Source organism: Aphelocoma coerulescens, chromosome 1, assembly GCF_041296385.1.
Source record: "Aphelocoma coerulescens isolate FSJ_1873_10779 chromosome 1, UR_Acoe_1.0, whole genome shotgun sequence".
NCBI lineage: Eukaryota > Metazoa > Chordata > Aves > Passeriformes > Corvidae > Aphelocoma > Aphelocoma coerulescens.
In genome coordinates this window covers 77,819,794-77,834,361 of record NC_091013.1, presented here as the reverse complement: position 1 = coordinate 77,834,361, position 14,568 = coordinate 77,819,794, and the positions used below count along the sequence as shown (strand labels likewise).

The 14,568-nt window shown below is 36.6% G+C and overlaps 1 protein-coding gene across 3 annotated transcripts in view; it reads left to right on the top strand.

The window, feature by feature from the left end:
• Nucleotides 1-14,568, top strand: part of ATM (ATM serine/threonine kinase) — a 59,902-nt gene that overhangs the window by 34,848 nt on the left and 10,486 nt on the right. For all 3 annotated transcript variants that reach the window (XM_069014347.1, XM_069014336.1, XM_069014331.1), the window contains 14 exons: nucleotides 131-286; nucleotides 1,066-1,174; nucleotides 1,954-2,042; nucleotides 2,138-2,240; nucleotides 3,278-3,426; nucleotides 4,455-4,559; nucleotides 5,065-5,184; nucleotides 6,077-6,311; nucleotides 7,667-7,834; nucleotides 9,788-9,907; nucleotides 11,260-11,477; nucleotides 12,212-12,419; nucleotides 12,983-13,096; nucleotides 13,497-13,655. In XM_069014347.1, coding sequence (XP_068870448.1) covers nucleotides 131-286; nucleotides 1,066-1,174; nucleotides 1,954-2,042; nucleotides 2,138-2,240; nucleotides 3,278-3,426; nucleotides 4,455-4,559; nucleotides 5,065-5,184; nucleotides 6,077-6,311; nucleotides 7,667-7,834; nucleotides 9,788-9,907; nucleotides 11,260-11,477; nucleotides 12,212-12,419; nucleotides 12,983-13,096; nucleotides 13,497-13,655 — 2,053 coding nt within the window. The remainder of the gene's footprint in view (nucleotides 1-130; nucleotides 287-1,065; nucleotides 1,175-1,953; nucleotides 2,043-2,137; nucleotides 2,241-3,277; nucleotides 3,427-4,454; nucleotides 4,560-5,064; nucleotides 5,185-6,076; nucleotides 6,312-7,666; nucleotides 7,835-9,787; nucleotides 9,908-11,259; nucleotides 11,478-12,211; nucleotides 12,420-12,982; nucleotides 13,097-13,496; nucleotides 13,656-14,568) is intronic.

Sequence of the window (14,568 nt, the reverse complement as noted above, 5' to 3'; positions counted from 1 at the left end):
TGTAGTGGGTTTTCCAGGGACTAAGATAAAAGTAGCCGTTGGGAAGCTTTATAGTTAATATTGGATTTATTTTGTTTAAATGTTCAAGAAAAGGTCTGTTACAGCAGTATTGAAGTCTTTATTTAATCAGATCTGTTTCAGGTACAGTTTTTGATGACAGCTTCTGGCTAGATCTGAATTATCTGGAGGTTGCTATGGCAGCACAGTCTTGTGCTGCTCACTTCACAGCCTTGCTCTATGCAGAAGTCTATGCAGACAAGATAAATCGGGACAAGCAGCAAGAAAGGTAGGAGGAGTGCTCTTTCTTGACTTTTCTGGTAAAATGGATCATGTTTTGTGAGTCCCAGCAGTGTTTTGGTTTTAGTTATATGAAAAGTCAAGGAAGCTTTAAAAATACTGCGTAGGTGTGTGTATGGACATGGAAAATATTTCCAGTCCTTGAATGTGATCCAAGCTTCAAAATAATGTCATGTTGACTTGTAATCAGAAACTTTCTTAGTGCTGTTGGTTAAATTACAGCCAGATGTTAATCAAGGAGGGAAAGAAACCCCAGAATGATGGCCAGAATTATGTGTGAATAGAGCCAAATGACCCTTGTAGGAGCTTTCTTCTATAACCAACAATTATCTTTATTTTCTGGTCTATCAAGATCAAAATTTGGAACTAGTTTAGATTTTGTGACAACCCACTGTAAGGTAGTGAAAATATAACAAAAGTTTGGTTGTAAGCACATACATTAACTAATTGTTTTTATTCTTTCACAGAGGAAAGAACACTTCAGGCATTCACCAAAGCAATTTGATTTAATAAAATATTAGAAATTACAAGGTGGGGGGGGGGGGTTCTCCAAAAAAACACCTTGGTGTTAAAATCCCTTGATGTTGATATTCCCAGTTCAACTGATCACTTCCTCATTCTGATGGAGAGCCGTACTGAATAACCTGAGGATATGGCAGTCTTGCATTTAATGTTTGTGCCCCTTGTTTCTTGGGTCTTGTCTCAGAATTTCTTTAGTTCTCTATATGAAATTTCATTTAACTTTGCTGGTAAAAACATTTCTTTTAGATCTTCTTTTAAAGCAGCTAAGAGTTTGACATTTGAAGAGGAAAGTCAAAGAACACCTATTACTACTTTAAATGAAAAAAGTAAAGAAGAAACTGGCATAAGTTTACAGGTACTTGTGTGTACTTCATAATCGGAATGCAAACCTTCATGCATAATTACAATTAACAGTAGGTTTCATCTGAGCTGAAGGTACATCTAGTAGAATTCAAAGATGTGTTTTAAAGTTCTCCTCATGCTTTAATTCAAAGTGAACTCAGTGGCCTTCCAGACAAATTAAATTGAGTATTTGTTCACCTGAAACACTAACTGGCAAATTTCAAGTCACAGCAAAGCAGACTTTGTTTCCCAAAATGCCTGCCTTCAGGGTGGTAGCCAGGCAAATATTTTTCAGTTTGTTTTGTCACAGATATATCTTCATTAAAAATCAGCAAGTGATGTAGAGGTTGTAATAATCAAAACCGAAGTAGTATTATCTCCCGCAAGTTTATTTGATGTATCAAATCTGATCCAGTAGCCTTGTCTAATTTACTTCTTTCTAAAGTTAATTATTCCAGAACTGTGCTTGTATAACTTTTAAGATGCATTACATAAGTGGTATGTCTGATGCTCGTGCAGTACTATTGCCTTTTGCTTTTCAACTAGTCCACCTAAGGCCCCATCCTGGATTTTTAAAAAATAAATTAGCATTAAAGTAGATAGTCCTGAAGAGTTTGGCTAGACTGCATAACTTTTTTTTCCTGTCATGATAGCAGGCTCAGATACTACATAAAGGAAAATTAAGCAATGATGTTACCTGTAAAAACATTTGTAAACTGATATAATTTATATAAAACTAACTTGCGCTGGTTCCAAAAAAGGTAATTCTTTGTCTTGTGGTGCATATTCTAGGACCTTCTCATGGACATCTATAGAAGCATTGGAGAACCTGACAGTCTTTATGGCTGTGGTGGAGGAAGAATGTTACAGCCATTAGCACGGTATAATTTATTCGTGTTCTTATGTTCTTTAAAGGCATTGCTTTCATTTACTAGTAAGGAACTTAAATTGAAAACTTCCTTTTCACTTACAACAGGATAAGAACATATGAGCATGAAGCAGTATGGGAGAAAGCCCTTGTAACATACGACCTTGAGACAAGCCTCTCTCCATCTACTCGCCAGGCAGGAATAATAGAGGTAATCTTATTTTATAAGAGGAAATGAGTGTAAGAATTGATATTCATCATATTGAATCATTTGTAGTGAGTCTGAAATTGTTTTAGGACTGAAAGTGATCTCTTTGTTCATTAAATCTAGCCCATTGTGATAGGCATCCAAGCTGTGTAATATAAGACAACTCAATATTTGTTCTGAAAACATTAAGGTTCCTAGACCTCTTGTCACTCACAATCCTCATCATGGGTAATGAATTTTGTGAAATACTTAAAGATAAGTATATTTAATATTTTTCCAGATTTTGGCCAGCTCCTAAAATGACAGGATATAGAAAGTAATGTAATTGGTTATTTTTGCTGTCTCGTTCTTTAAACCTCTCCATTATGAAATCATGGTTTTTCTGATACAATAGATAAAAAGAATTTATGTTCTTTTCAACCTTTAAATATGTTGCTTTTTTAGCCTAAAAATGTTTATACCAGTTCTATAATAATGTAGCACAGGTATATATGTGTTTTCCATTATTTAATTTTCATATGGTACTTTTATTTTCTTACCACAAATTATTTAGTATCACTTTTAAAATTCCATTGCATTTGTCCTTCATAGTGACTTCACACATAATCTGATTAATTGGTCACAATTATAAAGGCATTATGGTCTTCAAACAGATAGGATTTATAGGAAATCTTTTCAAATCCCTATCAGGAGAAACAGTTCATTAAGAAGTAAAACCTGTTTTGACTTACCACCCAGGAATGATGGAACAGAGAAATGTGAGCTGATAGTTAATTTAAAACCCAGTGTGAAAATTTATTTCAAAGAATGCCAACCAGAGTAGTAATAAAACCATTTTCCTGGAGTTGCAGATATCAATACTGTGATTAGTAGTCTTTTTAATAAGTTTTCATCTTACGTAGTGTACAGTTTAGAAATAGTTATGGTCCTGTCTTTCCTGCAAAGGGTTGTTTCCTAAAGTAAAACAAAGCCGTTAAAACAATACTAGTTCAGTTTAATAAAGGAGGAAAATAAATTTTGAGTAATTTTCTTAATTCCAGGCTTTGCAGAATTTTGGGCTTTGCCACACTCTTTCCATGTACTTAAAAGGGCTGGAACGTGAAAACACTGAGTGGTGTGCAGAACTCCAGGAAATACGCTACCAGGCAGCATGGAGGAATATGCAGTGGAGCCACATCTCTTCTGTCAAGTAAGCCATCTTATCTTTTTGCTAGTTCTTTAAGTAAAAGGCAATGGGGTCAGATCCAAGCAGAAAAGGCAAGATTAGAATATAGTCTCTGTGAAGCAGGTCACCTAATTCGTGTTAATCATTGAATTGAAAAGCAGTGTTTTTCACTTAGACTTGTCTGGTGTGTATGCACATCGCTTTTCGTTTTCCTGGGAGGCTGTACACAGGTGATTCTTCTTTTTGATTGTTTGTAACTCTAAACTGAAATTTTCAATTTTTGACTCATATAGTAGATGTATCTTAAGTACAAGAGAGGGATACATAGTTTTTAGTATCTAATTTATAAGAAAATAGGGAAAATACTACTCAGTAAGCCACAAGAGGTTATCAAGTCCTGGATAAGCAAACACCAGTATTGATTCATGGCTACTCCCTCGTAAGGAGTAATGTCCTGAAGAGAGGATACTGCTGGATGCCTGGTAGCAGTTATTTGGAATGACTGACCAGGATCTGGTGTGAACTCTGTCCCTTCTTGGTACAGCTGCATCATTGCACATTTTAGGAGGAATACAGAATAGACTCACTGTGTTTTGGCAAAAGCAAAAGAAAAAGGAGTCACATTATGGGGTCTTCTGTAACTCCTTCTACATCAATTTCTAGTAGTCAGGAGAATTTTTCTCCTAAGACTCTTACATTAGGATGGGGAACATACTCTTGGTGTGCTTGTTCCCTTCTCCTACACTGTCTTAAGGTCATGTTTTAGACACACCTGGAGCCTGTTTAAGGGCATATGCCATGCCATGATCAGAACAAACTTGGTATGGGTGAGCTAGAATAAGATTAAAGATTCAAGAACAGCTTGAATTTATAAAACACGAAATTAATTTAAAATGCAAAGGGTTGCATCAATTTTTTTATCATGCAAAACAGCAATCTGTCCAACTGCAGAAAATGTACAACTAAAACAATTTGTCACAAAGACAAAATCGACTTCTTGGTAGAGAAATATGATTTTCATTTTATTCTGTTACTTTTGTTTTATTTGTTAGAGATGAAGCAGGAAGTCCAGGGTACCATGAATCACTGTATGATGCCCTTCAGTCTTTACGAGATAAGGAATTCTCTGCTTTCCATGACAGTCTTAAAGGTGCCAGGTAACAAATTGTATGCAAATATTGTGATGTTAGAGAGAGATGGACAAAATGTGTGTGTTTGTAATCACAGGTTTGCATGAAAGACTATCATGGGGTTTTATGGGCTCAAATAAAGACTCATGCATGGAATAAAAAACTACTTCCAGACTTCAGCTAAAGTTTTTAACTTCAGTTTGTCATCTGTGCATATATAATTTGTGTGCCAATTGAAGATATATTTCCTCTACACATCCCTTACTTTGTAGTCCTCTTAAGTGGATTCCAGTGCTGAGTGCTCTTCTTTAGCTGAGCTATCACATAGACTTTGGAGTTTCTGTGTGCTTACTGTGTTTTCATTTATTGACAAACTTTTTTTTACATTTTAATGGTAATACAAAGTAACTTCAGACTGAAGAGTTTTGCTATTTAATTTCTGTTCATTGTATGGAAACTATGTTATGGGTATTTGGAATTACTTGCTGATATTAAATAAAAATAATATACTATTTTTCTGTTAAATCCGTAGAGTGAACGAAGTAGAAGAGCTGTGCAAGGGCAGTCTTGAGTCTGTTTATTCATTATATCCGACCCTTTGCAGACTACAGCTAATTGGAGAGTTGGAAAATGCTGGTCTGCTGTTCTCCAGGTGATTTCTTAAGATTGTGTAACACCACTTTCTCAGTTTTCAGGATTTTTAGTAATCAAGCGTAGCACAAAACTTCAAATGACCTCAACAGATTTTATTCATCAACATCTCAAAGTTTGTGTTAAAAATTACAAGGATTTTAGTTCACTATGTGAAGACAGTTTTAGATTCTCTTTATTTCCAGACTGGATTTATTCACAGTCTAGTTTGAATTATTTGATATCATGCCAATATTGTGTTTTAAATAATTGTTTTCTTTCCTTTATACTGACTTCCCTCATACTCCAAGGTAGCAGTCATATCTCCTAGCTTCTGGTTTACTCAAGGAACTGAGTCCTCCTCTTTTAGTTTCTTTTCTAAAAATGTTTTCTGTTTCTTTAATGATATCCATAGCTTTACTGAAAACTGTTTCAGTTTGAATAATCTTCTTCATGGACCTCTATTCCCATCAATATTTTTCCTAAATTCTTAAGATTGGTCTTTAATCACAGGAAGGTATTTATCTCTGCAGTGCTATTAACAGGGAATTGTCTCTGCTATAGTTCTACCAGTTTGGTAGCTAATAGTCACCCTACAGTCTTTTAAGCAGCCCTGTGTTTGAGTGTGATTCCCTTTGCTGATGAACCTTTAACACAAATTTTTGATGCTTAATCAAGAATGTTTACAGAGGAGTAGTCCACCTGAGTGGTGGTATACTTCATGTTTGTTAAAACTGGAAGGCTTCCAGTTTAGTCTGCATGTAGTAACCATTGTAGGGTTTTATGAACTATTTCTTGGTTTTGAAGTGTAAATTGTGAACTTTATCAGCAGTTTACTTTTTACTCATCTTGCATTTCACTAATATTTAGTGATAATTAATAACAAGTCTTTTTTCTTTTGGTAACAATTGCAGATCTGTTACTACTCAACAACTGAATGATGTTTATTTGAAATGGCAGAGACAGTCCCAGCTTCTCAAAGACAGTGACTTCCATTTCCAGGAACCTATCATGGCTCTGCGCACTGTAATTTTGGAAATCTTACTTGAAAAAGAGAATGAAAATACCAAAAGAGAATGTATTAAAGACCTCCTGACCAAACATCTAGTGGAACTCTCTAGACTGGCAAGAACTGCTAAAAATACACAGGTAAAATTTCCAGGAAAGGTCAGGAACAGATGTTTATTTTTTAGTTTATAAAAGAACTTCATTTTTTAACAGTACTAAGGATTAGCTGTATTCTAACTTTATTCAATGGAATAATCAATTAATCTGAGACTTAAACGATGTAGAATTTATTAACAAATTGTATTTATGGGTATGTTTTTTGAATTTTGTTCGTAAGTGTAAGCCACTGTGAGGTAGATAATATGGAAATGACATTTTTAGTGAAGAATGCTCTTCTAGCTGTTTCTCTTTTTGGTGCAGTTTTATATATCCAGCTTTCACTGGCATCATACTGTTGTAGTGTTCCAGAGTAAAACTGCAGAGATAACTTCATTGCATCTCTATATTTAGTGTTGTCTTCAAAGTTTTATACTCTCAAAGCACCATTGCACTGTGGTAAATCTCTTTTTGTGAATCACTTACTGATTTTTGCAGTTATCAGTGGTTTTTTTCAGTTGCTGATGCATTTAAGATCCAGAGGCAGTCTTGGCTTGTTCTAGGTAGTGCATCTGGATGAGTAACTCCACAAGAATTTACAGAGCAGCAATATCCTCCAAGGACCTCTACAGAAAATAGTTCCAGCTAAATACAAAAAGTAAAGGTGTTTAACACTTCACATATGCAAAACTAAATCAAACTTTGGTTTCAGAAAGGTTCTCTTTTTATGAATAATGATGAAACCAGTAGAACAGCTGTCTTTGATTTAATGAATTTGCAAGCTTTACTCAGTGCCTCTGAAGCTGTTTGGGAGAATTATGTCAGATATTTTTGTCTCATGCCTGCCTAGCCACCAACACTGTGGCAATGAGTGTCCTGTAAGAGCCTCAAGTTTGTTAAAAACATTGTTTGCTCTCTGTACTGTCATCATGGTACTAAGTAGTGAGGATGATACTTTACCAGTGATATGTGTGTCGATGTAGGCATGCAAAGGCATTGGTGTATGGTGGTGTCATTTTTAAAATTATTTTTCTGTGGTCTGTAGTAATGTTTGTAATACATGTAACAACGTAATAATAATTGCTAAGTTATAAATCCATTACTTCAGTAGGTACTGCCTACAGAATTTTTCTACCTCCCGTTTAAAATGTTAAACATAGACACTTTATTTTAGAGTTTATAAGGTTTGATTCTAGTCTATTTTTGTTGTAAAACAAGGTTTTCTGTAAGTATATAGGAAAATAATTTCTTATCTTTGCTGCAAATAAATTCTTAGCAGTGGATGGGCAGACTATGCTGCACAAATAGAGAAAATTGAGACAGAGTCTGAAAACAAAACCTTCTGTGAGATACAGATATTTCACTTAAAGAATTGTTCATGATTATTTTTTCAATTTCAGCTTCCAGAAAGAGCTATGTTTCAGATCAAACAACACAATCCAAATGGAAATGGAGTTTCTGAATGGCAACTAGAAGAAGCTCAAGTTTTCTGGGCTAAAAAGGAAGAGAGTCTTGCACTGAATATACTTAAAACGATGATAAAAAAATTAGATGCAGATTGGTTTCAGGTATGTGTTACATAATGTATAAAGTTAAGGGAACTAAATTATTTAAGATTCTAATTCCACTTTCTGAAGTTTCCCCATAGAAGAAAATTAAAAGCCCATCTGCAGTATTACTAAATCTGGTTTATACTCTCAAAATGTCTGAAAGCAAAAAAACCTGTGTTAGCAAATCTTGTTAGGGGTTTTCAGAGTGAATCTGTAACAGTGGCAAATGTAAGAATTCATTATTCATAGTCCACAACTAAACCATGTCCCTAAGCACCACATGGACACGTCTTTCAAATCCCTTTTAAACAGAGATGGTGACTTTACCACTTCCTTGGGCAGCCTATTCCAATGCTTGACAATCCTTTTAGTGGAGAAATTGTTCCTAATATCCAAACTAAACTTCCCCTGGTGCAATTTGAGGCCATTTCCTCTTGTCCTGTCACTTGTAACCTGAGAGAAGAGGCCAACCCTGTCTGGCTACAGTCTCCTTCCAGGCAGTTGCAGAGTGATAAAGTCCCCCCTGAGCCTCCTTTTCTCCAGGCTAAACACCCCCAGCTCCCTCAGCTGCTCCTCACAGCACTTGTGCTCCAGACCCTTCCCCAGCTCCGTTGCCCTTCTCTGGACACGCTCCAGCCCCTCAATGTCTTTCTGGCAGTGAGGGGCCCAGAACTGAGCACAGGATTGGAGGTGTGGCCTCAGCAGTGCCGAGTACAGGGGGACGGTCACTGCCCTGGTCCTGCTGGCCACACCACTGCTGATCCAGGCCAGGATGCCATTGGCTTTCTTGGCCACCTGGGCACAGCTGGATCATGCTCAGCTGCTGTTGACCAGCACCCCCAGGGTCCTTTTCTGCTGGGCAGCTTTCCAGCCACTGCCTGGGGTTGTTGTGATCCAGCACTTGCCTTGTCAAACCTCATGTAGTTGGCCTTGGCCCTCAGTCCAGCCTTTCCAGGTCTCTCAGGATGATGTTTGTTAAAATGTGGTCTACAAATACTTGTATAGAACCTAATTTTGTATACCACCATGAAAAAAAAATCCTTCATGTCCTCACCTTTATGTTTAGCTATGAAGGCTTTCTTTGAGTATTTCTGGAGGACAAAAGACATTTGCTTTGAGTCCAGGTATGTTCTTAAAAAATATCACACTTCAGAAATGCTGGATCATTTTGGGCCAAGTTCTCTATACATATCAGGGCAAAATCAAGAGTTGCTGCTCTTTTGATTTTTGTGATTTCTCCATGAATCAGTTGATGAGGCCCTCCAAAAATTTAGTCCTTCCTTACATTTACCTTGTCCATGTAAGGAATATTTGTGTTTTCACAGCCTATGATGTTCACATACATGTTTCACAGTCAGTGTTGCCATCTTGGTCACATGGTCTTTAATATGTACCTTATAGTAGAAGTATTTTGCAATACTCCATAATATCCTACTCTACAGTTAAAGCTGAGCATCCAATCTGGGGAAAGTCCTTTGGAAACCTGCTCCATCATCTTCTCAGAGCACTTTTAATCAAGTTTCCATGTAGAAGTCTGTCTGAAGAATTTGATGATCACACATGGTTATTGTGGTTCCTGACTGTTATCTATGGAGTTGTCTGTGGTACTTGAGACTAAATGGGGACGTTATAAAATACAATTCTGAAATCGTGTTGTGAATTTTAAAAATTTTTTATTACATTTTGTCATTGGTTTATTCTGTTTTTCATTGTTCAAACTATCAGGTATTTTAAAATATGTGCTCTCCTTTAGTCTTACATCGAATGTGAATGTGATTTAAGGTTATTGACTACTGTAGATGTGGATGGAAAATGACTCTGTAGATTAGCATTTTGTGTAATAGGCCTCAGGGATTGAATTCTATTCAGGGTTTAAAAGTTTTAGAAATTGCCTACCTCATATGCAAAAGACATTTTTGTTTGATGCCTCCCTCTCTTTAATTTTTTTTCCCCAAACTTGCTTTTTCAAAGGTCGAGAAGGATCCTCACCTGAAATTGATGTATACAGAGTGCCTGAGGCTCTGTGGTACCTGGTTAGCAGAAACATGCTTGGAAAACCCTACAGTCATCATGCAGAAATACTTAGAAAAGGTGCATCCAGTCTTTGAAATGTGCAGTCTTTGAGATAATGCTGTGTTAAAATACCAAGTAGATTTTTCAGTGCAGCCTTTATTTTTCTATATTGAAAATATGGTTTCTTATATATAAGTATTAGGGTTTCACATTGTATTGTGTAGCACTGTAATCTTATAAATGTTCAGAATATGACTTTGTAGAAATCACAGTGGAACATCTTATATTGGCTTAGAAGTGTAGTGATTACAACTACCAGTCTAGTTTCCCTTTCCTGTTCCCTATCCCTACCTCTTCCTTCTCAGGATGGATTATTCATTCACCAGGCTTTCAGTATGGCCATTTCACAGAACCACGGAATCAGTTAGGTTGGAAAAGACCTCTGAGATCATTGAGTCCAACCTGTGACCCACCACCACCACATCAACCAGACCATGGCACTGAGTGCCACTTCCACTCTTTCCTTAAACACTGCTATGGCTGGTGACTCCACCACTTCCCTGGGCAGGCCATTCCAATGTCTAATAACCCTTTCTGTGAAGAAATTCTTCCTCATGTCCAACCTGAGCCTCCCCTGGTGCTGCTCCTCTGGTTATGTCCTCTTGTTCTGTCACTTGTTACCTGGGAGAAGAGACTGACTCCCACCTGGCTACAACCTCCTTTCAGGCAGCTGTAGAGAGCAATAAGGTCACCCTGAGATGCTGCAACATCTTGTTCTAGTGTTTCAAAGTACTGTAATTTTTTTTCTTTTAAGATCTTAGCCAGTAATAGAAATGTTTTTATTAGTATTTGTCTGCTCTGCATTTCTTTATTTCATGCTAATTTGTGAAAATCAAAATAGTTACCTGTCTCTGTTGCTATCTATATGCTTTCTTCACTCTGATGATTTGAATCCATGACTTTCATATATAATTTCCTTTTCTTTTGGTATATTTTGGACTATCTTCTATTTTTTTCTCACCGTCTTGTGATATAAGGCTGCAAGACTATTGTAAAACTTCATGCCTCGTTACTGTAAGAGATAGATATGTGTGGAAAATTCCTGTATGGTTACTAAAGCTATTTCATACAGAATAATCTTTTTGGCTGTTTGCACTGAAACATTTCTCAAAGATTACATTCACTTAGGAGAAAAATATTCAGTCTGTTAGGTTTATTTTGTATGCATATTTATTCCATCACAGGCAATATTAAATAATCTATTCAAGCAGGTGACCCTGCCTGAGCAGGGAGGGAGTTGAATAAGATAAGCTCCAGATGTCCCTTTCAGCCTCAACCATTCTGTTTTTCTGTGATAATAGAGTTTCATCAAGTATTATGCAGCTCTAGTTACCTGATTATTGGTCTTACCATTGTAACTTCTCCTTTAGGCTGTGGAAATTGCTGCAAGCCCCAGTGGAGACAGCAGTGATGAGCTGAAGAAAGGAAAGATGAAGGCTTTCCTCTCCTTGGCTCGTTTTTCTGATAATCAGTACCAGCGAATTGAGAATTACATGAAATCCTCAGAGTTTGAAAATAAGCAGGCACTGCTGAAGAAGGCCAAGGAGGAGGTTGGTCTCATCAGGGAGCGCAGAGTTCAGACCAACAGGTGAGCATTCAAGTAGGGACTGGTTACTGTGGAGCTGTCACAGGCTTCAGCTCTACTCTCTGGGCAAGAGGTGCAGCATGGATCACATCTTTACAGGTGCCTATTCCCTTCTCCACAAAGCAGTGATCAAATCCAGAGTGCTGCTTGTGAATGGTTTCTCAACTGTGCCTGGACATGGTCTAGGTGTGTGCAGGATAGTTTGGGCCAAAACTAAGCCAGGGACACGGTATGGATGATCATGGCCTGGAATTCATGTTTATTCCCTGGATCTGTTCAGTTTATTTGACAAAATGGTACATAGTGTAAATAAATGAGTTGATGTTTTTCTCTGTTACACATTTAGTGAGATAGTAGAATTAAATTTAATACGGAATTCTTAAGGATTTAGTAAGAACAACTGCAAGTGAACAGAAAAGGATGAACTTCAGCTGCTGGAAACTGAAGTCTTTACACAAATGATCTGTACAGGATATTCAAATTTATACCGATATTGAGATTAAATAATTTAAAAGAAGACAGTGACTGGAAGTTTACTTAGAGCAGTGCATCTTTGTGCACATACAGCAAGGGAGTAGCTCCCACAGTTCAGTTTCTTAGTTGTTTATTTTACTGTGCCTGTACATACAAAACAACTTAAAAAATGTTAAATTAGTAAGTGAGAGAGCTAGGGAAGGCCTTGCTGTAAGTTCATTAAGAAATAATTTGTTGTTTAAAAATAATGTCTCTTCATGTAGATACACAGTGAAGGTTCAGCGAGAACTTGAGCTGGATGAAGGTGCAATACAAGCCCTGACTGAGGATCGTAAACGCTTCTTGTGTAAAGCAGTGGAGAACTACATCAGCTGTTTGCTGAGTGGAGAAGAACACGATATGTGGATATTCCGACTTTGTTCCCTATGGCTTGAAAATTCCGGAGTTGATAGAGTCAATGAAATGATGAAGGTAAATGTTTGCTCCATTTTTTCCCTAGTGCTTTGAGAAATAAATATCTTATCTTTCTTCTTCTCTTGTATTTCTAGAAGATGAATTATGTAGCTCCGCAACTTTTCCCAAAAACTTGCTTTTTTCAGTTGTCATTGCTTAACGTGACAAGTTTTTCTTCAGTGAGACCTGTAGTTCTCAATGCATTTTAATTTAACTTAAATTAGCATTTTAATTTGACAAGTCTGTATGATTAAACATATCTCATGATCTTTACTGTGGTCCCCTTCTTCTTCACATACCTTGGAATCTACCCATCTTCAACATCCTTAGGTACATTATTCTTGTTCATATTGTATATACTTTTAGGTGAAAAGCCATGACTGTTAGAATAGGAAATAGTAACTCTCCTATGAAGGACTTGTAGCATTTAGGAGACATGGGCCAAGATGATGTGATACTCGCTGAATTGTTATTTTATCACACAGCCATGATTATTCTTAATTTTAAAAAAATGTATTTTATGGTTAAAATTTTTGTTAGGTGTTTAGTACAGCTCTCTAACTGAGTTTTCTCTGCTACAGAAAAATGCACAGAAGATCCCTTCATACAAGTTCTTGCCTCTGATGTACCAGCTGGCTGCTCGGATGGGAACTAAGATGATGGGTGGTTTAGGATTTCACAAAGTCCTGAATAATGTAATTTTTGCTTTTTTTACCTAAAGATATCTCAATTGGCTTGGTAGTGCCTTCTTCTAAACATATCCACCTTCCTCTGAGCAACTACAGCTAAACAAGTTATGTAGGTGATAAGGGTACATTAAAAATGAGTGATGCCAAATCAGTATGGTGCGGAAAGAGGATTTGGGACTTTTTTCATTTCTACTTCATGTATTTATTTGTAGTGTAAGAGTAGTCTTATGCAGCTGTAGAAATACACTTTGAATTTTTTTCAGTTGTGGAAATACTGTCTTAATTGTTACCTTTCATTTCGTGTTAGGAGCCTTAGAAGTTCAAAAGAATTAATAATGTTAATTAAGTATTGTTTTTCTTCTTCTGTACTGTTTTCAATAATGGGATCTTTTTCTTTTGTTGGCAGCTAATGGCTCGAATTTCACTGGATCATCCACATCATACTCTGTTTATAATATTAGCTTTGGCTAATGCTAACAAAGATGAACTCCTCACAAAACCAGATGCAATAAGAACAAATAAGTTAATTAAAAATGCACCAAAAGAGATCTCCCAGCTTGACGTGGTGACTACAAAAACTTCTATTCTATTAATCACATTTAATCCTTTAATTTTATTAAAAAATGGAAAAAAACCCCAAAAAACATGTAAAGGGATATTTTAGTATAGAGCTCATCAACAGACTTTTGTTAAGCAACAGTAGGAGGGAAACAGTACTTTTAATACCCCCTTTTGTAGGTAATTATTATTGACAGAAATAATTACAGGGTTGAACAAAATATAGTTAATGTTTTGTGCCACAAACAGCCCCAATTATTGCAGACTCTTGTGATAACAGTCCCTGCCTGATGTGTCGTTGTGTAAAAGGCATTTTAGATGCAAGAAAGACTTGAGTGGATTTATTGTTGAAAGTACATATTGAGTTGAGTATTTTTTCTGCTTTGAGTGGCAACCTGTGTTCCATCTAAGCATTTAGCCTTGTGCAGTCTCTCTTTTGGTCCTTGATATGTTAAAAGCCATGCTTACAGGTAACACTGAACTGTGGTTTCATGTTAATGTTATTATTGCTTAATTTTTGTTTAACCTATCTTTGGAATCATCCTGTATCTGAAGTATTGCCCCTTCTTTCCCCCATCACTGTAGGCCTGACATGGTTGTCACTGCCCTCTTACCTCCCACAATGATACATTTTTTGCACCACATTTTTATGTGGGTTTTTTTTTTCCTTTCTCTCACATTTGTAGTGGTTTTGTGATCCCACCCTTAGGAGCAGGATTATGCTAAAGTCAACTAAGTCTCTCAGAGTCAGGCTTAGAAGGAATGCATGGACAGGTTTCTGTCTTTTTCATACAAGATTTTTTTTCTTCAGCTGGGAGCAAATAACAGAAGCAGGCAGATGATGGAAGAACATCTGAAAACCTGCCTGTCCTTTTTTCTGAAGAATTTTTGCATGTGTTTCTGCACTTTGCCTGGACAGG